Source organism: Bemisia tabaci, chromosome 3, assembly GCF_918797505.1.
Source record: "Bemisia tabaci chromosome 3, PGI_BMITA_v3".
Classification (NCBI taxonomy): domain Eukaryota; kingdom Metazoa; phylum Arthropoda; class Insecta; order Hemiptera; family Aleyrodidae; genus Bemisia; species Bemisia tabaci.
Genome location: NC_092795.1, coordinates 30,033,727 through 30,060,939, shown reverse-complemented (window position 1 = coordinate 30,060,939; position 27,213 = coordinate 30,033,727). Strand labels below are relative to the sequence as shown.

The following is a 27,213-nucleotide window of genomic DNA, read 5'->3' as shown; positions in this document are numbered from 1 at the left end:
TGAATTATATTTATGTCCGAAAACTGTTGATCATTTCAGTCTGATATTTTCACCGATTTACATTTCTGATTACACGAAATTTGTTGCAAAATTTTAGAGAGAAGTCGCGCAGATTGTAGCAAAATTTTAGAAAGAATTCGCGCAGTCGTGTTCTCGCTAAAATTGAAAATTTCTTTATTCAATGTTGCAACTTTGGAAAATGGAGTTACGTTCTTTCGTCAGGAAAAAGGCAATATGACCGAACTTCTTTTCTTAGATAGTGAAGTGGTCCATCAGCGAAAGGACAAATAGCCCAAAAAACCGCTTATTTCGAGTGCAATCCGTCAGCTCAAAAACCGTCTGAGGTTTCTTTCAACCCCTGGTAAGAATGAACCACAAATCCTCGTTTAAAAATCACAGAAAATACTCAAATTGACAACCGTGATTCTGATTACAGCGCACGCGACGGGTACAAACAGCCCCGTCTTTGGGTTATTGGGTTTCAACTCGGCACCCCCCCCCCCCCCATCCCTCCACACCCCTATCCTCAACAGCACCGCTGTAGAGATTCCAGGCTTCATTACAAGTGTTACAGCTTGCTCTTCATCGCCTCGTTGATTGGTTCGCCGAGCGAGGCTTCGTGGTTGCCATATTTTGGAAAAATTTCAGAAAAAAAGCCATAAATATTCCTTGATTTTCGAGACCGAAGTGCAGAAAAATTCATGTTTAATAGAATCAAACGGTATAGAAAATTCCAAAACTATCAGTCGTTCCCGGCTTAATCCTAAGTAGAATGAAAACTCAGACAATGCCATGTTTTTACTACACAAAAAATAAAGGCTTCCTGATCGCTGGTTTGTTGGAGACAATATGTTTTAGGGAATAATTGAACTGAAAAATTGATGCCCGAATTGAGGACACCCAGAGCTGTAACTTAAAAACGATCAAGAATTAATTGATATTTTCCAATTTTCTGCGGAATTCACTACCTTCCAAACATGGAAAGGAAAATTTGGTATGGTTTTGTGAAACGATCCCACAGTTAACAAAATTTGTGCGAATTTTATACCGTTTTCCAAGGTTTTTTACGCACAAAAAAAAAAAAAAAAAAAAAAAAAAAAAAAAAATATCTATCATTCCTAATTTTAAGGGTTGCTAGGTGCCCTGCATTTTTAACCCCAGTCAGGCACACTTGTTTGAATTCCCGAATTAAAAGACGAAAACAAAGAAGAAGGGGAACTAGCGATATAAAAATGAGGAGAGAAAAATTACTCTACTTTCTTTTTTTCTGCCTCCTTCCATTCTCTTTCTTCCTCTTTTTATTTAATTTCTTTCTCTCTGCTTATCGAGCGATTCCTTTTCTCTACTTCTGTCAATTTTTTCTTTTTACCTTTCTTCCTATTTTCTTTCTCTTATTCCTTCGTATTCTTATTCTCCGTCTAAGTCTCCTCCCACATAAGATGTTAGAAATCTCAAAACTACTGTCAATCAGCACGGAGAAAAAAAATTCGTGCGTGGGACCCGAAGTTCAGGTCCTATGGATCTCCGAAGTTTTCGGATTGAGCATCTGAACACTTTAGATCAGCTGTCGAGGTTCGGATCACACATTTGAAACTTCAGTTCTTACATCTGAAGTACTTCAGATGTGAGAACCGAGGTTTTTCGGATGCGAGAACCGAGGTTCTTTGGATGTGAAAACCGAAGTACTTCAGACGTAAGAACTGAAGTTTCAGATGTGTGATCGGAACCTCGAAAGCTAGATCTAAAGTGTTCAGATGCTCAATCCGAAAACTTCAGAGATCCATATGACCTAAACTTCGGATCCCACGCACGAGGTTTTTTTCTCCGTGAGGCACGGGCTAAATCGACTAAATTTTCCGCGGAGATCTGGCAGCTTCCCCGTAGACCACCCGTGGCTCTCGAGAGGGCCGCAATCCTGCGTGAGGTTCCAGCGATGCTTTTTTCGGGCCACTCGGGGAATCGGGGAATCGGAGGTTATGAACCCGAGAGCGGGAGCAGGTTCATCCAATGAGCTTTTCAGGGCTTTTCAGGGCTCCGACGGCTTGTTATGAGAGCCCAATTAAACTCGGAGCGTGCCCCCGATCCCGCCGTTCTTAAAGACGAAAAACGAAACCCCCAAAGCCGGAACACCGACCGCCCCGCCGAAAAACGGGAAACAGCCCCTGTCTCCGAGTCAAAATTGAATGTAATCGCCCAGAAACGCCCGAGAAACGAGGAAACGCTGAGGTTTATATTTTATTTTATTATTTTTACTCCACTAAATACGGCAAGACGTTAATCAATGCAGTGTAACGCGGAAAAAACGGAATTCTCTCTTTAAGGCAAAAGTCAATTTAAAAGAATGATTGAACTTCGGAATGCCGATCTTATCAACCATGAATGGAAAATGAAGTCGGGGTGGGGGGGGGGGGGGGGATGGTTCTCAATGAAGAACGGAGATATGCAACGCGGAAAAGAGATCGACACAATTAAGATACCAAACTTCAGCGTATTGACCACCGAACTTTTTCGATTCAGGTAACCGGAAATTGTGGTGGTGGAAACCGTTATTCGTCCCCTGTGACCGAAAATTTCCACCAAGCTCAACTTTTGTTTAAGGCTTGAACTTACACATTTTTCATATTTTGACCATTATTTTGGACTTACACGGTATATATAGACCCCGAGATGATTCTGCTGAATTCTGCCGAAATGATGAGTTACATGCTTTTTTTAAACGACGTAAATCATCCTCTCTTTCCGTATTCGTATTCGTATTTGTTTTTATTAAAAAATTATGCAATTTTACTTTAACAAAATAAAATAGGAATGAAGAATCGCAACCTCGAGATGGAGGTTGCGCATTTTGCTCTCCTTTCAAAATGCCTCGTGACACGTGTTTTCCGCTGATCCTTCATCAAAACACGATGTTTCGTCGCGTGCAGTCAATTATCACTGCTATCTTCCGAGAATCTTGATGCAGCCTCTTGTGTTTATGTCCCTCGAGACAAGGGTTCTCGATGGCGAATATTCGGCTTGAAACGGTGCCCTCGGCTCGGGGGGATCATGACCTCTCGCGGGGGGATGCGAGGGGGGTGGGGATCCACTCTGGGCGTCCCCCGAAACGGGATCGCGGAAAACAGTATAAATCAAGTGGTTGTCAAACAAAAGACGTAATTGAATAACGTAGCCTAATGGATGGGTATGAGCGCCGCGTGTGGCCTTATAATCACACTCGTCTCGCGACGTTGCCAACTCAACACTCGTGAATAACCGTGCACGGAGGCCTGGTCATCTTTGGAAATTTATGAGACGGGCATATTCCTGCAGGAGAACTAGAAATCTAGATTTAGCCAAAAGGGTGGTTTAGGAAGCAATTTTATATGAGAAAAACTAGGAGATAGATTAAACGCAAAAACGAAAGCTTCGCAGTACAGATTTAAGTATGCAACTCACATGCGAATAATTCGAATTGAGAAATGAGTAAACACAGGTTAAACATTTAGACAGAGAAACAACTTAAATCGGGACTAAGGCCGCAAATAATAAAAATAACATATAAAATAAAATAAAAAGCCCGGGACGTTTCGCAAGGGTCACACCCGCATTTTCAACCGGCAAAAACAAAGAAAATTAGAAAGAAGGACACTATGTTTCAAATTGCACTTACTCCTTTATTTTGGTTGCATTATCAGTCTCACGATTGCATTGGTGAGGCTCATAGTGTCCCTCTTTCTAATTTTCTTTGTTTTTGCCAGTTGAAAATGCGGGTGTGTTTCCTGCGAAACGTCCCGGGCTTTTTATTTTATTTGCTCTTTTTATTATTTGCGGCCTTAGTCCCGATTTAAGTGGTTATTCTTTGTCAGTGTTTCGGGCCGATTAAGTTGTTTCTTCTATCGTTAAATATTTAGGTAGAAAATTCCAGGAGCACCTTCATATTATTACTTTGCAACCGAAGCAAATAATTCCACGATCTGATCTAGTTTGGAAACGTTACTCATTGTTTTTAAGACGAATGGCTCAAATATATGGTAATCGGAGTTTTGAGGGTTTGAAGTATACGACTACGGTCTTTAAAAAAAGGCAATCTTCAGCGATTGAGTATGGTCCATGCGGAATTTCATGCGGTTCCCCAAAACACGGCCGCTTGTGACCAGGCAATCCTTCATCGGCAAATAAACTGACCTTTTAACTTGCAAACTTTGGTTCCTTCTTGCTTAAAGCCATTCAACTCTGAAATAAAACTCAATTCTCTGAAAAAGTGAGTTTCTGTACCGAGCGGCAACCATGTTAATGTATTCATCCCCTACCTGCGCTCTGAGACTTTGGAGGTGAACTCCCTTGCAGAGCATGGTGTTCTTCCTTTACATTCAGAGCTTTTTAGAGCTTGGGAGTTTATTTCAGAAAGAACCAGTCATGTCATTGTGTTGCTCGCAAAATGTTGCATTGGACGACTAATTGAAATCTAGAGTCTCCAATACAATTTTGCTGATTTTAGACTTTGCAACTGCGTGAAAAATTACACCTTGCCCCGCCTTCGGTTGGTAACATACGGTTTCGAGGAAAGGAGATCTTATTGGATTAAAGAAATGATCTCCAAAATATCCTTAATTCTACTTAAAGAGTCAAGGATCGATACCTTCGAAATTCTTGATTTCCCTGCAAAAAACAATTAAAAAGAGCGAAATAATGAAGCGACTTACCTCCGCAGGTGAACAACTAAGTGGTGAAGGTAACCTCAGCGCTAATACAAACGGTGAATTGACCCTATTTAAAATTCCTTTAAAACTAACCGCTGAAACCCTGGGTCTTCTAAATTCGAAATAATTTGTTACTAATCTTCCTGTGAACATAAAAAATAAAGTGTATCATTAGAAACTGTTGGACTTTTCTTATTTCCTTTTGGCATATAAGTTTAAAAAAACATTGGGCAGTATTCCAAATCTGTATAAAATATTATCACGAGATGCTGATTTAGCATTAAAACTGCGGCAAGATGGACGAGTTTAACGAGAAGCAGCCAACACAGAAGATTTCATCGTACAAACCGAAGTCTTGTGTCCAGGTAACCAAGTACATTTTAATGCCAAATTTGGCTGACTGAGCTATGTGATTGATATAAAAACGAGCTAAAAGCCGAATAATTGTGTGCATTCAACGGCATGATGTTAAAACAACAAGCAAAAGATGAAAATTCAGCTCACGAACACCCAAAAACTCTGCCGTTGTAAAGAGTTTTAGTTGAATACACTCAGTTGTTTGGCTTTCATCTCGTTTTTATACCATTCACCATAACCGAGGTATTTGGTTCAGCAACCGAAGTCTTTGGTTCAGCATACCAGTGGCTCAGACCAGGGTGGCATGAAACGTAAGGAAGAATGAAAGATTGGAAATTTCATTGAAATATTTCATGAAATTTCACGAGGCTGTGAAACATTTCATATTTTTCAGGGGCTAGAGTATGCAACCCGCATTAAAACGCACAAAAATAGAAGAAAGTCTCAATTTTTACGTTTTCCGAAACATTAAAAGGAATCGGTATTCTTCAATATCTTCCATAAATTTCTGAAATTTCAATATTTTATTTCTCATGAAATTTTGCCGGCCTGGCCTGTGCCAACACAACGGCCTGGCCAACCACAACAATGTACCAATGATCTCCATTCTATTGGTAAATGATTAATATTATTTATTTTATGATCAAAAGTAAATCCATTAACTCTCGGGAAAAATATTCAACTTCCAAATGTGGAATAGACCTGAAGACATCTTTGCAACTTCCATTTTCTTTGGTCCGCAGAGCGTTTTCATCATCCGCAGGCGCACTGAGTCTGAACTCAGTGCGCGGAAACTTAGATCATTTTCATATAATCAGACATTTTTTTCTTCTTTGTCTAGCTCTAAGTATCATGGATGGTTCGAGAATGAAGTTACCTGCGTCTTTGAGCCGTGAGCCGAAGAGTCGCATGAAGCCAGCGCCGAGCTGGACGATGTCTAGTTTCCTATCGATGACGAAGTGCCACGGGAAGGCCTTGCAGAAGCTCACTACTCCGATCTTGAGGTCGGCCGCCGAGGACGAGAGCGAAACCCCGTTCAGCGCCCGCGTCACCGTCTCCACTTCCTCCCCGTCGTGCTCCCCCGTCTCCGCCGACGTCGAGCCCACGATAATTTGATACCTGAAACAAACATATCAGTTGGAAAATGAAAAAATATTGTCGAGAAAGTCTTGATGTAGCGCGGGATACAAGATTTGACCAACCAGGACACGTACTTCTAAGTACTTGCAACAATTTTCCGGTTTTTCGAGGATGCAACTATTCGGCCTAGCCAGCCGTGTGGGGAGGTATCACGCCGACTTGAAGGGGTTCCTTGCGAATCGCGCTCCGTTCTTGCTTCATTTACACAATGGACCATAAGACAAGTTGAGGATTGGATTATCAAGTAGGAATGAGTTAAAGCCTTATGCATATTTTACCTTCAAAATTATGCGAGGAAAACGATTCATTCAGCGGGAAGTCGGGCAATCTGCCGTGCTTAGGAAAAACGCCGTATGAACCTTCAGGCGTTGCCAAATTTCCTCTGACAAAACACGACTTTCTCGGTAAACTTAAAAATATTTTTCTTCCAATTTTTTGGATAATTTTGTTCGCAATTTCACCCAAAGTTATTGAAAATTTCAGAGAGATATATTCATAACCTCCCGCAAAAATAAACATTCTATCGAAAGAAATTTGGCAACTCTCGAATGTTCGTACGGCGTTCTTCCTTAGCACGGCAGAAATGAACTTCTCAACAACATACACCTTGTTTACGAGTAACATTGGTCAAATGCCGAAAATACAAATGACATCGTTTGTACACGTTTACTTTCACTTGATGTATGTTCAGAACAATTGTTGACTCCTCGCTTTTCAAGTGATATCCAAACTTTCCGTTGTCAAATCGTTTTCTACGCGAGGTTCATTAGTAGAGAAAACGTGCGACTTTTGCTCCACCTCAGGCACAGTCTGGCGACTAGTTAAGTTGTGAATGAACTGGATCGTGCAATGTTGCATCTCCGCCCCGAATTACAACGTCGCGTGAGTGCATATTTTTCTAACCCCGTAATCGTTGTGATTACGCGGTGCCGAAACGAGTCGAAATCGATCCGCGATCGGTAAACAAGCGACCCTGTTCACACGATCGTGGGGTGGGACACTCGTCGTCGCTCCTCTGGCGTAAGAACGTATCTGGATCTCAGCATGAGCTCCAGAAAGCATGGGTTTATATGTAAAATAGGGCTCATGTGGCATCGAGATACGCCCTTACGTGGGAGGGGCGACGTCGTGTCTCGATTAGCCGAACGGTTTCGGGAACGCATCCCTTCGGAGGGCTTGAACGATGGCGTGGACTCGAAGTGGCATCATCCCCGCTCCCCGATACGCGATAACTAGCTGGATGGAGGAAGCTTACAGTTCACGGATCACGGATAAGCGGCGAGGGAGGCTGACAATCGGGAGGGCGAGGAGGGGGGGAACCTTGGAAAAACGTGTTTTATACCTGCGGGATCGCCGGCAGGGCTCCAGGGCACCGAGCAACCCGGCAAGAACACCGCGCCGTTAACACAAATTGCATTGAGTCGATAAAAAGTTTCGCCGAGCGCCCGCCGCTACCACCGTGTTGCCGGTATCATCCCTTCAAAATATGCCTTCAATGGGGATGTTGCATGTGTGAGGAATTTGCGATTTGACTGTTAAATCTTATGTAAAAGTTCGCGAGAAACACGATGATGTCGTCGGTTCTCTCTGAAATCAACTCCCAAGCTCAAAAAAGCTCTCAAGTTGAGGCCAAAATGGAGGGGATATCCCACGCTATCCTCAGAGTCCACCCCTACATCAAGACAAACTCTCCATGCAAAGATAGGGAGCAAATACATCAGCAGGTTGCCATGTTTTTAGTCTTGGAGTCCCCAAATAAAGTGACAGCCCTGTCAATGTATTTGCTCCCTATCTTTGCGTGGAGAGTTTGTCTTAATGTAGTGGTGGACTGTCAGGATAGCGTGGGATATCCCCTCCATTTTGGCCTCAACTTGAGAGCTTTTTTTAAGCTTGGGAGTTGATTTCAAAGAAAACCGGCGGCATCATCGTGTTTCTCGCAAACTTTTACCTAAGAATCAACAGTCAAATCGCAAATTCCTCACACATGCAACATTTTTTCGACATTTTACCGAAATAATTGTGTAAGATTATCCTATTTTACTGATACGTCCGTCCAAGATGAAGATCGTCCGTAAACAATGATGTGAGAGCAGGGGAGGGGTGGGGCTTAACTAACAGTGCTGCTATGTTGCATCTAAAGAAGTATTTACGACTGATTAATAGGTGTATTTTTCATTTCATATATTTCAGGAAATTTCCGTCAAATGAGATTCAGAAACAATGTCAAAAGAAACTCGGCAACCGTTTCTGAGTTAGTGAATAAATTTTAAAATGAAACTTTGGAACGTTGCAATGCAATCCAGCTCTCTGTTTCTGATTCTTTAAATTACGTCACGCTGAAATTCTGAATTAGAGACCCCCTTCCTCTCGTCACGTGTCTGTCACGCTTGACTGTGCCCCTGAACAATTACATCACGCTTTTCTGAATCCCGCCTTTTACCAAAAAAAAGAGGAAAAAAAAAAAAGGAGAACGGCATTTTTTGTCGAAATTTTGACTTAATACGTGGAAAAATTAAAAAAACAAATCAGCAGACCAATTTTTGAATGATGCATTGACGCCACTCAGTATCAAAACCCCTCCTTCCGTCCTCCATCACGCGGACTCCCTTCCTCCCATTTCCTTGAGTATGACCTTATTTTCAAAAAACCTCAGAATCCCAGTTCCAGATTCTTGCAAGTTGGCAACACTGGTTTTCCTCCATTTAAATGCATGTGATATAATCGATGCTTCGTGAGGCAGCTTGCCTCATTTAAAAATCGCTACTGGTTCTATTTATGATCGACAGAGCACAGGGGAGAATTTCAGGAGACGCCCTGCGCCGTCCGCAGCGCACATGGCGCACGACCCGCCTTTCATTATTACACTTCATCTAGCGTTGAGAGTTCACTAATTACTTCACACGACCAGTGTGAAATTTTAAAAGTCGAAAATTAAAATCAAAAATTAAAAAAAAAAAAAAAAAAAAACAATTACACGATATACGAGTTTCTTCGCCAGGGTGCTTTCCCCGTAAGAAATCGTTCACCACCCACCCGCCAGGAGAGCCGCGGCGTGCTGCCAGTGCGAAGCGCGCACTGACGCCTACAAACCTAAGTGGATACTTCACGCATTGCGCAATGCTTGAAGTATCCCGTTAGGTTTGTAGGCGTCAGTGCGCGTTCCGAGCTGGCAAGCACGGCGCTTTATAAAACCACAAATCGCTTTATAAAATCATAGCTATTTCTCCGTGAAGAAATCGCTGATTAGCCGAACACAAAGAAAAAGTTTCCACTGGTATCTTGACACTGGTGGAAACTTTTACTTTTGGGACTCCAACATTCAACAACCACATAGGGGTGGTGACGTTTGCTGCCTTGTAAACGTCGCGAAGGAAATGTTGGAACCCTGAGCGTAAAGTCTCCACCTGTTGCCTACGTGTTAGTAGAGGGCTTCTCCTTGTTTCTGGATTAGGAAGATAGAAGTGGCAAATACCAGCCCTAAGGGTCCAAGAAACGCTGTTACAGCGACTTACATGTGTATGTGATCAACTCGTCGTTGGTCACAGAGGCGGTTTTTTTTTTTTTTTTTTTGTGATTATCCAGCCCAATGAAGGCCTAACAAGAGAGTGACAAAAGAGAGAACCAATCACCTGACTCCAACCGACCTTATTTTTGTCTCGACCACCAAGCAAGCACAAAACTTGAACAATTTCGTTGTCTTCCGGCGGAAAGAACGAAACTCCATCTCAAGGTAGCAAGATTGACTGAAGCAATTCAATTTTCATAAATTTGTGACAGAGCAGTTTCTGTCCAATTTTTCTCTGATTGTTACGCGTGGAAAGAAGAAATATCCTTACAATTTTCTGTCAGAAAAACCCAATGGTTCCCAGGTAAAAGCACGATTTATTAGTAGAAATTTCGCTGCGTTTATATGTAGTTATGTTCTTTCGTAGGGAGAGAGATGATTCGGGCATTGTCTTCCGTGCCTTATATCCGTCCCCTCGTACCTTCCCCCGTTTTCCTCCGACGCGCCCATTTCGGAGTCACGCGAACAACCCCACCCTCGACGCTCACTCGACGGCCGAAAAAAAGGACAGTCCCCGCTTGTCGTGCAAGGAGTTATGAAAGAACGAACGAGATAGCGCGAGGACATCCTCAAAAGCGAAGAGCGGGGGGGGGGGGGTTAGGGGGTGTAATGGGGGGATAAAAGTCTCTTGTCGGCGGAGATTCTCTGGGCAAAGAGACAAACGGCGCACAGTGGATCGAGTCAATTAGAGAGGTCGCCAGTGGCGTGGCGTGCTTTGCGATTTATCGATTTTTATGCCATTTAAACCTATGGTAAAGAATCGATTATTAAGGCGTTTGCTGCGAACACCCTGTTTATCGATCCTTTTCCATATATTTAAATGGCATAACAATCGATATATCGCAATTCACGCCACGCCACTGGAGGTCGCACATGAAATTTTCAACTAAAACTGCAAATTTTGAAGTTTATTTCGCCGGATGTTACATTTAAAGGGGTGTTTCAAAATGGAAATTCCACGAGGAAACCAATGGAACCACTTTCAGAACCTCAAAGTCGTGTATAAGCGGAATAATGAGCATTTCCAGTTGCTAAATTTTGTCCGATCTCTCCCATTGACGCGATGTACAGTTGCGGCGGCCCTTTTATCTCTCGTCCTGGCTGTCGTTCGGCCGGGCCCGGGTTCTGGCTCTGCCTTCGGAAAAGCGTTATCTCGCCCGCGTGGCAGTTTATGGTCGCTGCAGCTCCGATCTTCGCCGCCGCCGCCGCCGCTGCCGCCGTCGCACAGTGGATCGAGTCAATTGTGAAGGTCGGACATGAAATTTTTGACCAAAACTGCAAATTTTGATGTTTATTTCGGCACAATTTAAATTTCAAGGGGTGCTCTTGGAAGGTTTAACGAGGAAACCAATGGAACCACTTTTAGAACCTCAAAGTTTTGTATAAACGGAGTTATAAGCGTTTAAAGTTTCCAAATTTTGTCCGACCTCTCCTATTGACTCGATCCAATGTGCGCCGCCGCCGCCGCCGCCGCCGCCGCCACCGCGGTTCATCCGGATTAACGCGAGAGCTCGCCCAGGAACGAATTCAATTAAAAAATAAATAAATAAAATAGTGCCCCCGCCCGCCCCGCGGCGATCCGCCGTTGTCGAATGGGACTCGCGGAAAATTGACGTGTCCAACGCTTGAATGGACCACTACACTGCCGTGCTAGGGAAAAACGCCGTAAGAGCATTCGAGAGTTGCCAAATTCCCTTCGATAAAAAGTTTATTTTGGAGGAGAGTTATGAATATTTTTCAATGAAATTTTCAGAAACTTGAGGTGAAACTGCGTGCAAAATTATCTGGAAAATTGGAAGGAAAATATTCATTAGTTTACCAGGAAATTCGTGTTTTATCCAGGGAAATTTGGCAACGCCTGAAGTTTCATACGGCGTTCTTCCTTGGCACGGCAGTAAACAAAGTATGAGTTGCACGGATAGCCTGAATCAGTCTAACTGCGTCGTAGCTGCCTGATTTCCTTAAATGTTTTATTTATTTATCTACTTATCCATTCACTGATTTATTTATCTATTTACTGATTTATTTATTTACCTATTTATTTATTAAAAATGTTCTTAGTCTGTAGGAATCGTCCACTCTAAACCAGTAGGATCCATACTCCCTTTATCTTCTTTGTCTATAGCTTTGTCTATCAATTTCAATAATCAACCCGCAGCAGCGGTACGTACATGATAGAATTGGCCCTTTACCAGAGAGGCGGATAATTCCACCGGTTTCCACCGGTCTTAATCGTCGCCGTCCTGACATAAAAGCGTCACTGCACTTCGCGATGAGCCCTGTCGTCCATTTAACTCAATGCTTTCCCGGGCTCATCTCAATGTGTAGTTACGCCCCTATGTCAGCCAAGCGACGTAAAGTTCCTGAATTTTTGTGTGCATAATTACAGGAAAATTGCTGTTTTTGTGGTAAAAGTATACGCACAATGAAAACAGTTTAACCGCGACAAAGCTTCCCCTAAAGGGAATGAGTCTCCTCCAAGAGCTCGCCGATGGAGAGAGAGAAATAGGGTTGCATGAAAGAAATGAGACTCGCACACTATTTTATCCCCCTTTTTTCGAGCATCACCACCCTCTTTACGTTCCCGCCATCCCTTTTTCGTTGGCAAGAAATAATATTCACTCCTACGCCCCCGGCTCAAGGCAGATTAATTTTTATCCCGGGGACTCAGTTGGCCAACTGCCGAGAATTCCTGAAATATTAAAATTTTACACACTTAAGTATGAAATACACGCCTTCTTCGCGAGACTTAGCCTGGCTGCCTCGAGAAATTTGCCAGGGAATAACAAGAAGAATGAAATTCGAGTAAACGCGTCATATTTTGCGCTTTGTTTTTGAGCGTCCATTCAGAAATCAGTGATGTAGTCTAAGAGCTCCCCTCGTGTGGAATTGTCACATCAAAGCAACAAACGAGGATATTGGGACCGCGTTAAATAGGAAGGAACCAAGCCACATCAGCTATTGCCAAATTTAACAGGGAAATGTTATTTATAACAAGAGAACGTTTGTGCGAATTCCTTTGAAAATTTTAAGGGATTTGCTTTGTATTATGGAGAAAATTCACTGAAATTCGCACAAAAATCCGCGCAACCGTTTCCATGTAAACAATTAAATTGCCCGATCAAATTTGGCAATAGCATATGTGGCTTGGTTCCTTTTTGTTTAACGCGGTCCATTTGCGGTTTTTTTTTTTGTTTTTTTTTTGTTCAATTTTTAAGACGAAAAACTACTGCTTTGAATATTATTATTAGATTTCTTTCAAAGGTACTGCTTTATCTTCGGGAATAAGGATATACAGCTCCAATTCGCAATATTTCGATGGACTTTTTTTTTTCTTAAATCATTCATGAATGCCAGCTCGGATTTTCGGAGCACGGCCATGTCTCCACCGAGTTGGGCTGTGTTGTTGCAATCTCCACTGATTGGTAGCGCTGGCAGTCGCGCACACTAATAGTGATCGCCGATTTTTTCACAACCCAGTCGAACAGTGCAGACTGATAACTTACTGGGTGACTATGTCCCTCCCACACCCTGTTACCTCGAAGGGGCTACCCGCTACCCGTCAGGGTATTGGAGTGGCATGGTCATCCACGGTAACGATGACTGATAGTTGAGTGTCCTCAAGTATTAGTCGCCTTCGGAAATTGAATTCGGGACCTCAGTGTTGGCAGCGAACGGCCTTGACCACTACACCACTGAGGCTGACCTTATAACGGATTTATCCTACGGATAGAATGTAGCAGGTATTATAACAGCTTGCGAAATAAAATCTTTGCTTCAAATTTTCTAATTGATTTGTAAAGCAGAGCATCCATGAATGGTATTCATGCGTAAAAAGAAAAAAATGTATAAGGTTTAGATTTTTCAAAATCGGACTCAAAGTTTTATTTAATCGGAGGATCAAGTTTAACCAGAGGTAGGAAAACTGTTAAAAAAATTTACCTGCGATTTCATGTAATCATTCTGAAAATTTTAAGGACACCATTCATATAAATGTACTACATTTTGCAATAATTGGGAACTGCGATTTCTAGCTCATCCATCCTCTAAAACGCGTATGTGCGTAGGGAAACTAATGGTGCATACGTTGTTTCTAAACTGAGCCAGAGACTGTAGTTCCTATTTGCAAGATGTAACCAAAAAATCTCAAAAATAATTATTTTATAAGAATAAATTTGGCAACCTTTGAGTGCCCATACGGCGTTCTTTTTTAGTACTAACGGCAAAATTGCAGATTAAAACCGGTTTATGAAAGCGGCGCCTGTAAGAGCAATTGAAGTAAGACGAATTAAACAGCAATAACTCTTGGGAGCGGGACGTTTGGAAACGGGAAAGGAAAGACTATGGGGATAAGGTTGATGAGATAGGCTGAAGGAGGGGAGTTGAGGGGGGGATGAGGGGAAACCTCACCGAGGGGAACGAAATGGCGTGTTGTTTAAGAAAAACGGAGCGTAAAAGATTACGCAGGCAAGCTTCATTGTTTTGAGGAGAAAGAACTGGGTTAAAAACCCATTTGAGGTCGCAACTGACAAACTGTATAATGATGTAATTGATTAAGTCGGTGTCGTCTAACTCGGCGACTCTCTCCCAGTGCCGCCCTCTCTTTTCGCGATGAACGCATTCGTTTCCTTCTTTGCCTCGACGAAAAGTATCTGAGAGTTTCATTTCACTCCGTATTGCCACTATAAAATTTAGAAGTGACATTACTCGTTAATGCACCTAAGCTCAGGTTTTATAATTCCGTCATATTTTCTCCGAAATTAGTTAAATGATGATCGAGGATATTACTTATCTTAGCTCACTTCTTCAGCGTTCTTGCCGTGGTCTTCGAACGTAATACACCCTTTGCAAAATTCGCAAAACATCTCACTTTGCGGCGTTGAAGTTTTATTTTCACATTTTATTCTCTCAAAAGGAAACAAGGGAACATTGTTTTTCAGAATTTTTGCCGGTTTCTTTCATACCGTGTAAAATATTTTGTGAGCATTTCAAAAAAGGGTCAAAATTAATTTTTCTGAAAAAATGAAAATAGGTTTTCTCCGAAATCACGGTCGCCAAGGTTTGGTTTGACCTTCCTGAGCGCTTATTGTGCCAAAGTGTTCAAACACTCTTCTACAGTATATGAGCGAGTATGGCGACTAGTTTCGCGTTTGATCTGCGATATTCAGTCGGGACGTGCTTTTAAAGCTATTTCAAAATGCTGTTTGGTCAAGCTTTGTGTTGAAATGCCTTTTGAATTACTGCTTAACGTGATGATCGGAAATTCTTAAAAAATTGTCTTAAAATCAAGAACCGATCGATTGATCGATCGCAAATCAAATCGCTCTCCGGAATGCTGAGGAGCCAACTAAAGAAATGTCTTAAAATCCAGAAATTATTGTCAATTGATCGATGGACTGCCGCATCGTTCTCCAAGGGGCTGAAAAATGGAATTTCCAATCTACGAAAATCCCCACTGGACAGAGAGAGACAAATGGAGTTTCATCGACTTACCTATAATGATTCAAGTCTTGTAAAATGGAGGTTAGCGTAATTGTGGCTTGGGTATTGTACAATTGGAGTGCGATTGCTTTGAGTGAACCAGCTAAGAGGAAGGCGACGGCTGGTCTGTCCGTCGTGAACACTAAATCCAGTTCGTCCGGCTTTGAACCCAGCGTACAGACGAACCCGGACACAGCCTGAAACAATAAGCGAAAAAAAAGTTACAAATGCATGCCACGGGCAGGTACAAAATTTGCGATGGATATAAATAACCCCCAGTTGGTAGAATTGAGAGAAAAATAGCCGGTAAAGTTAAAAAAACCTATCTCAGACTGCAACACTGTTGGTTCATCCTTAAATTTTACCTTTAATAGCTCACTCTCCCGTGACGCAAATAGCAAAATATTTGTTATGATATTTTGCATAAAAATACAAGGTTTATAGTAGTCCGAAAGAAAAGTAAAGCAAATAATCATTGCGAACAAAAGAATAAAAAAACCTATTCAGGAGAACTGGTGTGATGTCACGTCTATAACAGTCTATGCAATCGGTAAACAACGGAGCAGAATCGAGACAAAATCAACAAATATCGCCAAACAATAACAGTGCAGAGCAAACATATCGGACCCAGTCAGTTTCATGCGGAGATGTCGATTTCGCCATCGAAGTTAGCTATATTTCCGTTTGCACTCGTAGACAGTCTTAAGAGATTGCTTGAATGATTGGCAACGCTGGTTTCATCGACAGACGGGCCACCACTGCGCTTTTTGTGTTGGCGCGTCGGCGATGGAATAACCGCAAGCAGGGATCTTATGCATCGTCGGCCGGGGAAAGTAATCCCTTTTTGCCTGAGAATTTTTCGCGAGTTTTCCACCCGTCGATAGGAATAAGTATAGTTTATTCATACATAAATTAAAATACTCCCATATTAAAACGCCGGAATAATTCTTTCCTGGTAACTGCACATAACGAGAAAAAATTGTCCGTTATATGTACCGCGGTCCGGTATTCTATATCGCACCGGACCGGCGGTTCATGCAACCGCATTTTCGATTGAAGTAATTGTATTTTCGGATCATAGGATAGAACTCTTGCTACAGTTATGCAAAAGCTATCGAACTACTTTCACGGTGCAGTTTAAATCTATAAACCTTTTAGGGTTGCATGAAGTGTGAATATAGTTACGAGCAGTGGTGTGGTGTGCTTCTGGGTGATCTGCCATTTAAACTTATCGAAAAGGATCGATAAACAGAATGTTCGAGATGGAACACTTGAATAATCGATTACCAGAGCTTCAAATGGGGAAATATCAAAAATCGATCATACACGCTTCGAAACTGGTAGCCAGATTTGAAAGTGAGATACATGAACCATCTTTTTATGTCCATCATCCTCTAAATTAGTATGCTCATGATCTATCCATGAAAAATTCAGCGTATTAATTTCAAACTCAGGAATTACTTCAAAGGCCGATTTAATTGGGTGGATTTTGGTTGTTTATCGGTTTGCGTAAATGAAGAGTAGATATTCTAGACAGGTTGCGAAAGGCCCAGGATGTTCTAATTATATTACATATATCACTGGTATGTTCTTCCGAGATGAGCCTTTTATCTGTTTGAATCTTTCGGAATCTATCTCAATACCAAGAGACTCAAAAGAGTTTTCAAATCAAATACTATTTGAGTCTCTTAAAATAAAACAGAAATCGAAGAAAGTATTACAAGAACCAGCTGAGTAGATTAATGCTTGTGTCTAACTTTGATTTATTGTTAGATCATTAGCTCTAACCCAAGATTTTACTACCTTTGCAATATGAACAGGTGCTGCAAAAGTAACTTCGGGTATTTAATATTCTCTCACCGTCCATGATCTAAAATAGATTACGCTCAACACGTAGTCACCGACATCGGGCGAAAATTGCGGTTCAGCCCGACAAAAACCTCCATACTATAGAGGCCATTAGTGCGGGCCATGAGGAAATACCTTATCTATTGAGTAGTCAAATACCCTGGATAAAATACGGATATTCACGTGAAATATGGTGCGCGAAAGTTAATGCGATTCTCACTTACGTATTAATAGCTAAATCCACAAAGTCACAAAAAACATGCATAAACAGCTCTATTAGAGTTTCGTCGAGAGAGCTCAAATATTCAGGCCGGGAGTAATAAAACAAGAGCTTCGTATAATGCGAGAAACGCCCTGAAAATTCTGCGCGTTTGAAATGTGAGAATACCATCTCTACAGCGCCGCAGAGTGCGCGGTGGAGTAAGAAGGAAATATGGTTTTTTACGCGACGGCAAAATTAATATTCAGTGGATCCCCATAATTCCTGTTCATCAAAAGTTACGATACAGTTTTATCGAAAAAGCCCTTGTGCTGAGTTATAGCGGCTAAGCATGTCAGGAATTCCTAATAAAAACGCGGTACACCCCGACACTCTCCCGCCTCTTCACTCCTTCCCGCATTAATTCGTTGATATTCCTCATTTTCTTTTGCTCTGCGTGAAATTAACTATTCGTTGCTTTGAAGATAAATTACCGACAGAGTATCTGCCACCAGGCAGTGTAATAATGTTTCCGATCGTAAATTTCCCTGCATAAAATACACTTCGGCTCTAATGGGTGCAACTTCAGGGAGGAATCGACTTATGCGGTCATGAAGAAAAAGTTCAAGCGCTATAAGCATTGAAATTTTCGTACAACAGAAGAGTTTGCCGAGAATATACTTTGTACAATCAGCCCAGGCCCCCTCATGAGTCAATAACGTGAAAGGTTTAAAGGAAATTTTGAAATATCCTCTCTATTTTAATCAAATCATTTTTAAGACGCTCGATGAACGGGGCGAGGAAGGAGAGTAAGACAGTCCAAAGTTCGAGTTCCGAAGAAAGAATCAAAATTAAGAGTAAGGAAAAAGTCATGGAGAATATTGTTTAGCGGGAAACTTTTCTCCGAAACATCGTTATGTTATTCTATGAAAATTATTTGGTCATTAACCGCCAACGGGCGATTTAGACGATTTCGTTGGCCGCGAAGCAGCCTTCGAAGGCTCGCGCAGCGGCCAGGGGGCGGACCCCCTAGTTCACATAATTTGACAAGAAAAGGTTCTATACAATATTACTGTACCAGTGAGTGCCATGAATGGTTTTTTTGAGCAAGCCCGTGACGGGGTATTTTTTTCACGGAGACTGCTTATGACACGCATAAGGAACTTTTCGGCATATAGAAATCAGACTTTCAACATGCGTTTAAAATAAAGTTGAATGCTTCATTTTAACTCGAAATTTCATTTTAGAGTCGTAACACAAATGTATGAAAATTAATCATCATTTTGCATTTAACGCATGCAACGCAAACAGCACTCAAAGGTCAGCACATCAACTGCACTCTCCGCAGGCCGCAGCCGGCCCAATATAAAACGCCTTCAATTGCGGGTGATACTGTGCAACACAAATATAAAACGCCTTCAATTGCGGGTGATACTGTGCAACACACCGAAGTTGATATACTTGTATTCTTGGGTTCGAACCTAACTCGAGTGAATTGCTCTAGCAAGGCATTTCAGCCTATAAAATGCTGTATTTCCAAGTTACTTCGCATACGTAATGCCCATCATTGCCCATGCCAAAAATTTAAGGTTTCAATAGATTAAGAAAGGAAGAGTTGTCATTATTAATTTGGCCAACGAAAAAAAGCGCACCCGAGGGAAAACCTGTTCTTGAAACTTGTATAGTTTTTGAGCGCGCCCATTTATAGACCGTGTGGTATTTTTTAACAGGAAACTCGATTTTCAGTCAAATTTTCAAATTACAAAATCCAAGATGGCGGAGGTGGGCTAAATTGCTTCTCAGCTCCTCTTCGATCACTGTTCGTGAAACTCGTCATTGGTGGGTACTTTTTGACGGGAAACTCGAATTTTTACTCACAATTTAAGTATTCCAAAATTCTAGGGGGCGGACGTAGCCTAAAGTGCTAGATTGGCTATTTCAAAAGTATTTTTCTTGCGATCAAGATAAGTATTAACTTTCTGTTAATATTCAAAATCAATTTACCATCAGTTATAATTAAAGACCTTCATACCGGTGCGCTCTTCAACACTGTGTTGAGGCTACTTTTTTTGTTTTTGTTGTATTTTCTTCCCTATTTATCTTAATTTAAACATTTAAGACAAACATAGCTTTGAAATTCTCAAATTTTGCCCTCTCAACAAATGTATCTCCAAGTGTCCATACTCTCCCTACGAATACGCACGCCACGTGAATAATGCACCAACCGGTTACTTTTCATCAACTTCCAAAAAACATGTACGAATCAAAATAATGATGATGGCTCTTTAGTTGCAAAAGCAAGTGCTACATTCCTGATGGTGTTAACCATGTGTCTAGTAGATCTACTAGACGCATATGGTTAGTGGATTATCATCACTGGGTATCAAACGCTAACAACTAAATTTCGTGGATACACTGGGACAAAAAACACATTAGATCTAGACTCCAGAATCTTAAAAACATCGACAAGAAAAAGTACTCTTGATTCAATCAGAATCTAGCTTAAATCAAGAAACAAGCCTCTTAATTTGAGCGGATTTCCTTTTGATTTGAGCCAAACTCCGATTGAATCAAGAGTATTTTTTCTTGTCAATGTTTTCAAGAGTCTGGACTCTAGATCCAATGTGTTTTTTTTCCAGTGCAGAAATGGCCATAATCTGTCTATAAAGATACTCTAGTCTAGTGGTCCATTATTTTTGTCATCTTTTTTCAATCTTTTCTTTCTCCTTTCCCTTTGCTTCTTGGTCGTGATGGACGGAATAGGAAATGGAATTTACCTGGGTTGAGGGAGAGTTGTGAGTTCTCAATTGACCTTGCACCACGTCGTGGACCCCGTCGAGGGTGATGAGGAAGCTCTGGAGATTGCTGCCGAGGGAGCGGAGACCTCTTTGGGTGTGCACCTCGCAGCCGGATATGAGGCGCTCGCCGAGCGCGCTCAGCACCGTCCGCACATCACCTGCACACAACAAAACACAATGTCCCAGTTACTAATACATCACTTTTCAATTTCACTCCCTCCGTCGCACAGTGCGGCCCTCTGTGGACGAAAATCAAAAATTCACAACTCGACATCCAAATATTTTTTTCGGAATTTGTCATCTTTAATGACCTGGTTACACGCTCAAATTTCCGTCAAATTCCGATCAAAATGATGACCAAGATGGCGGTCGAGAGTTATCTAGATTGATGAGTACAATTAATTAGAACAGCGTGTTGATTGAAATAAGCATGAAATAAGCACGGTTGTGTGGAAATCAGATAAAGGATGAGCCTCACAGTTCCATCATCTACCATCAAATTTTTGCAGGCCGCAGAAATTTGATGGTAGATGGTGCGTTCCAATCACCATTTGATCGGAAATTGATGGAAATTTAAGCGTGTAACCAGCACATAAGAAATACACGGGAAAAAGACGTCAACTTCAAATGGAGATCTCCCGCTGGAAACGCAAAATGCTCTGGGTGGTTGACATTTTCTTAATCCTCAGATATCCAACTTCAATTCTACGAAAAAGATCTTGCGACTTTTTGCGACTATCAGAGATATTTGAAGTTAAAGTTTGGGTGTTTCACGTTGCTTTTATATTGTTAACACAGGACTAATTCGAGGTTGCCAACTTCGAATGAATTTTTCTTGAAAAATACGCAAGAAAACCTGAGGTATAACGTTTTCTTATTCCTCGAGTGTTTTACTTTGATAGTGCCAAAGGGTTTTCCTATGTCGGTGCTATTATCTTCTTTATTCAAAGTTAAGTGTCTTTTGCCGATTTTTGTCCGCATCGTCCGTAAGGGTGCCGCACTGTGCGCCGTCTCCGATGCGACGAGCAACTGCACTATCGACTGATGAAATTTTCATCTCGTCTCTGTCGGGCCATCGGAGACAGCGCCCGCTGTCAGTTTCTCCGTTTTGAGCGTGGGCCATCGATACTCCCGTGTCAACGAACAGAGCCGAGAGTGCAAAAATGAATGTATGAGAAAATTGACTCGGAAGCGTCCGAGAAGGACAGTTCATTCTATTAGAAATCCGGAATACGTTTTACTTCGGAGCCCCCTCTGCTTCCGAACAACCCGAGTGGTGTGCTAAAAAAGTGAGCTCCGCTCTTTAGGAGCTAAGTGTAACTTACGAAGTGAGTTGGACCGATTCCTTTGCAAGACACGTGAGCGGCAAAATTGCGAATGCGAGAAAAACAAGAAAACCCGCTGTATTCGCTTCGTTGACATTCTTCGAATTCTGAAAAAACGTGTGTTCTTTTAGAAGGCTATTTTGAAATCAGACATGATTAATAGGACGTATTTCTGCCAAACGGAACCATGCGCATTACGAAGTTAGCCCTGTTATGCATATCTCCTTATGGGTCTTAAGGCTCATGTCTTGATGCACATAGTTTCGTTTGGCAGAAATACGTCCAATTACACCTGAGAAAACAAGAAAATAATGGGTTCGGTTAATTTCGCCTTGCAAAAGCAAAGTTAAGTACGCAAAAAGTGTGGATTTTAATTCGCACTCTTAGGCCGGAATTTTAAGACGTTACTCGAAACTTCCTCGACTCGAGATTTCCTTAAGTACGCTTTTCGAGTGTCCTCGAGAATTGGCGGTATTTTAAGACGCGACTCGAGATTTCCTCGACTCGAAACGCGCTTCAAGTCACCTCCAAATTTCCTCAAGTGAATTTCGTTGAGCAAATCTCGAGATTTTCGTGAGGGAGGTACTGAGGTCCCTCAAGGGAGTTCTGAGGAAACTTGGTTGAAAGTGATTTGTTTTGTTATGAAAGTGAATTTGAATGAAGTGAATTTTTTTTATGAATTTTATTGCTAAAATTTAATTTTACCCTCTTTCCCTTGTTTACTATAGATATATATGCTATTTTTCCCTTCAAAGAAAAAAGTATACTGTTTTGCCTCTAGAACTTCTCCTTCTCCGTTGCAACTACCTTACGACTTCGGTGTTTTGAAACGGTAGCTGAAGGGCGATTTTTGGGGGTCACGGACATTGAATTTCAACATTTTATATTGTCATAGAGGGTTAATTTTTCAGAGTAAAAAAATCCTTAAATCCACCCCCGTGCGAAGAGCATCCCCTCCTTTCCCTCAAAGCTTCATCAAAGAAAGTGAACCTCAGAAAGAGCTACTGAAGAGTATAGCGCCAAGGATACTACGCATCCCAAGTAGCACAGTGCAACGAAAATATTGAAATTAAATTGCAGTTTGATTTCAATACAATTTTAATTTTTTTACCATTAAATTGCAACATTTTTACATCATTTAGTCGATTTATGCTGATTTTAAACAATCAACAAAATGAGTTCCATGTGTCAGAAAGATAGGCAATATGCAATGCATTGAAAAATTGCAACAAGTTTCAATAAACGGGACCCCTTCAAATAGGAGCTAGGCAACATACACAACACTCAGTGGAATTGCAATATTGTTACAATGTAATTGCTACTTATGGCAATCTGTGCACTTGGGATTTTGGTCATGCACTTTACGAAGCTACTTTCAAATTCAAAGTCCTCATCAAATAGTGATCCTAATGCAATTCTAAGGGCATTAATGGGTTTCATTTAACGTGGAGTTGATGTAATTGATGTTCAATAAAATATTTTTATGATAGTCTTAAAAGTTATTCCCGTTTTTTGTCATCTAAGACATTACATCGTTTGTTTCGGTGAAAAAACATTTGGTTCCCTGAGGTATTGCTTTTAATCAAAAATAATAACTTGCAAAAGTCTATCTTAGTTTTTAACCTAATTTACTTTAATTTAAACATGGGTTTTCCACGAAATAAAGAAATAGCTTTCATCCTGAATTCATCTTCGTCCCCCGCCCTCCCTCCTACTCCTCCAAAAAAAACCTGAAGAACCTGACACTGAATTTTCAGTTTTTCAGGGAGAAAAATGTTCGAGCAACTCATTATTCCCCCATTCTTTGCTAACACTCCTGTAGGTAACTCCCTAGAAAACCAACACAAAAATTGACAGATTGGATTAAAAATGGCCTCATTTACTTCTTCAGTAAAGTGAGGCAGAATAATGATTTTGGGGCCTCAGATTTCTAACAACTGAGCGCCGAGTCTCAGAGAAACATACAAACAATTTCCACTGGTTAGGCTTCCCGAGCAATGAATTCCTTAAAAAATAGAATTTATCAGGGCGATTTCTAGTGACGCCATGGGTGCCAGGTATTGCAAAAATAGTGAGAGCATAATTAAAAACATACAAAAGGACACGAGAAAACACATGAACATGCTCACTCTAACTTTTTGCACCTTGGCCTCTCCCTCCTTCCCCCCAAAAAATCATCATAAGAACTAGAGGAGAAATGAAGCACTGAGAAAAGATCAAGTTTGTCCCATCAACAAAAATGAAGCAATATTTGAGTGAGGAATTCCAATGTTTCTGAGAAGAGAGAATCAAATCAGTTAATTTATGAGCAGCTTCACCACTTCACTACAAATGTGGACACTTGGTGACGAAGTAATTTTAGCTAAGCATGTAGTCAAAACAAAATGGGCATTTCAGGTCAAGGTTAATAGCCGAACCTAAAAGAAAAATACTGTGTGCTGAAGGAATGAAAGTTATGGAACATGATGTCATGAATACTCACAGAAAATCAAACTCTCTGCACTATATGGTAGAAGATTTGAAGGATGAGAGGGTACGTGGAAGAGTGAATTCAGAGGCTGATGAGTTGCGTTGAAATTGACAGCTGTGGACAATCAATCCATGGTCTCCGCAAATTGTTTAATATCAAATCAGCAGAGAACCATGATCTTTGAATGAGACAGCCACTAGATACACAAACTGCTGAGGTAGGTTGCTCTCTTAAATGCTGGGCAATGGCCATCTTGGAAACTCTTGAGTCTGACACTTTGATGAGAATAGCATTCGAACTGCCCATGTGCTGCAGTGTGTCGGGATAAGTGAATATTATGACTCAGTAGAGATTCCTTTGGTTCAGGATTAACTTAGGTAAATACCTGAGGGCCAGGAGACCGTACACATTTTAATTTCAAAGAATTATGAGCACTTGACATACCAACCCAAAGAAAAGCATCATGATAGCAAAGTCCTCTGGATTAGGCAATCAGTTGCGCATCGCTGTTAGAGCTTGCTCATCGCATGTTGAGACGAATGTCATTATCTGATCAGCTCCAAGTCAGCAGCAATATAACAGGTTGATACATGCTTTCAGACAGCACCATTGGTGAGCAGTGACAAGAAAATACTAGACTTTTGTCTCAACACACACTCAGTGAGCTCTAAAACGCTTATTAGGTAGAATAAGATTGATAGTCATGAGAGATACGAATCGCTTAATGTGGCCTATGCTTGTGCTTTCAGAGGCCAAGTAGAAAACTTCTATTAAATCATGTTCAGAAACTGGAAAATGAAGAAAAACCTGATCTCTAAAGTCACAAATCTGCTTCATAGGTACAGTGTTTAATGTTCAATGTTGACTCGATAGAACTTGTGTTTGTGAAAACCAGCTGACAACTTGATGAATCACAATCTTAACCAAAGGGCTTTGAAAAAAGATGCTTTTGAGTGAGGGTATGGTTTGTAATTTTTGATAAGTTACCTGAGAGAAACGGATATTCCTTTGCTATAAATCACATGTGGACAATATAAATGAAATAATAAAGCACAGGGTTTCATAATTGGTACGTATTTGAGACGCTGACGCTTGGATAAGGGCTACACTATCAACTTTTCTCCGGAGAATAAATCACGCATTTCCGAGAAATTTCACAGAGAATTCATGATGGAATACATGTAAGATGAAAATAAGTACTGAGGAGAAAAGAAAGGTTCAATCACCGAGAAATTCACTTCCATTCAATCGCATGAATGTTAAGCATCTGTGGTGTGGGTTTAGCCGTGTTCTCAAAGACGATTAGGATCCATTGAACGCTTGAACTATGACACAAAGGGCTATATCATATGAAGAAACACAAAAACCACTAAGAAATCGAATTATTAACTTTGAAACAATTAATTAAAAGGATTACTGGTCTGGCACTGAAAAACAAAGTACAAACAAACAAATACAATGAATGGCCGCCTTCTCACCAGTCACTAGAGTCCCTTTATACCATAGAATAATAGACTACGTCAACAGAAGCGAAAGCTCCGTAAGAACCAATGTTAACATTTTTCTGCGCAGATTGAAACCAATTTCGAGGTTACCTACAAATATAAAAGTGGAAAATAACATTAAATTTTAAGCGAATCTACAGTACTTCTTCGGTTTAACGATAAATAAGTTAAAAGAAAACTCTTACAATTCCTTGAAACGTATGTATCTGTTATTATTCGACCTCTCCAAAACCGCAAACGTAAACAGTACTTATTGAAACAGCCTCCTTTCGGTATGCTTCGTTGACATGAAAATGGCGGGGGCTTTCGCTTCTGTTGACGTTAGTCTCTTTATTCTATGTTTATACTGAGAGTCAAGACAATTTGAATCCATTTCTGCATAGAGAAAAAAAAGGAGGTGTTTGCATTTCGGGCATCTTGGAATATTTTGATGACTTGATGACGTAGGTGGGTACAGCTGGGTACAGGGACGTCCCCTTCACACTGTACCCACCTACGTCATCAAGTCATCAAAAAATTCCAAGATGCCCGAAATGCAAACACCTCCTTTTTTTTCTCTATGCCATTTCTGATTGGTTCCCGTATTTTAGGCCTCCACAGTGTCACAAACGGGAATAAAGATTACATTTTCACCAATTGCAAAGATTATAATCTGGAATGGACCAGGGAATTACGGATTCGGCAAGGAACAAACGGAATGAGAGGAGGAACGGAGAAAGGCATTTGAGAATGGGCCGATCAAAGATTACGAAAAACGTTCAATTTCTGTAATCTTTATTCCCGTTTGTGACATCCATGAGCCGAATTGTCTTGACTCTCAGTATAAAGGGACTCTACCAGTCACCATCCTCACGAATGCATACTCAAGCGGATGAATCAGAAATTAACTCATGGCCCGGGAATTTATGAAAGTAGCCGCTAAAGTTTAATTTGACGCACTTTTCCATGATTATTATTCCAAATAAATTCCTAATCTGTTCATTAATTGACGTTGAATGTCATTCTCTCACCTGGAAGCCATTTTTTTTTTTTGGACGACGGAGTTTCGAGTCGAGGAGATTTTCGAGTTGAGTAGATTTTCGAGTCGAGGAGTTTTTTCTCGAGTCGAGACGGTTTGGAGGTTCCTCCAGTCGAGTAAATCTCGAGTCGAGGAAGTTTCGAGTAACGTCTTAAAATTCCGGCCATAGCACTTCGGCGGTGTGATTATTGAAATCGAAATAGCAATCGACAAAGCAATAAGACAAGGATAAAATGGGGTAATCCTATTAGTGAGAGCGGATGGTTGCAATGGACAAATGAGGTAAGTTATGAAGTAACTAACGGCAACTCATGAGGAATCTAATTAATAGACCGTCATTTTCCTCTTAGTCTAAAACAAATTCTCATTTAACCAATAGGATCGCTTAATTTTCCCATTGCCTTCTTTGTACATCAATTTTAATGGTCACCTTGCCAGAGTAAAAGTCACTCCGGATTTCACTCAAAGGTTGTTGACAGTATATTGAACGAAACTTGCCTTCCATAAAATTGTTGACAATGTTCAAAAAAGCTCTTAAAAATTGGTCACGTGATTGATAATCGACGAATTTGATCTTCGATTACACGAAAAAGGCACTTTCTATTTGAATGGACTTGACCATTTTGACCTCAATCGACATGGTGATGACATTTTTATCAACAGTTCTTAAAAAGTGATAAACTATGATCAAACATTGGTCAACAGTAATCAAAATTGATTGACAAGGATTAGTATTTGTTCAAAAGTGATTCAACTTTAATTGAGAATGATCAAGCCTTGATCCAATATGATCAAAATTCGATAAGCGATTACAAGTGATCTACCGTG

The 27,213-nt window shown here is 41.0% G+C and overlaps 1 protein-coding gene across 1 annotated transcript in view; it reads right to left on the bottom strand.

Annotated features, from left to right (window-relative positions):
- Gycalpha99B (guanylate cyclase 1 soluble subunit alpha 2) overlaps positions 1–27,213 on the bottom strand; it is a 308,541-nt gene that overhangs the window by 89,965 nt on the left and 191,363 nt on the right. The window contains exons 5-8 of the mRNA XM_019040394.2: positions 20,047–20,225; positions 15,235–15,419; positions 5,914–6,155; positions 4,683–4,822 (exon numbers count right to left, since the gene is read on the bottom strand). Coding sequence (XP_018895939.2) covers positions 4,683–4,822; positions 5,914–6,155; positions 15,235–15,419; positions 20,047–20,225 — 746 coding nt within the window. The remainder of the gene's footprint in view (positions 1–4,682; positions 4,823–5,913; positions 6,156–15,234; positions 15,420–20,046; positions 20,226–27,213) is intronic.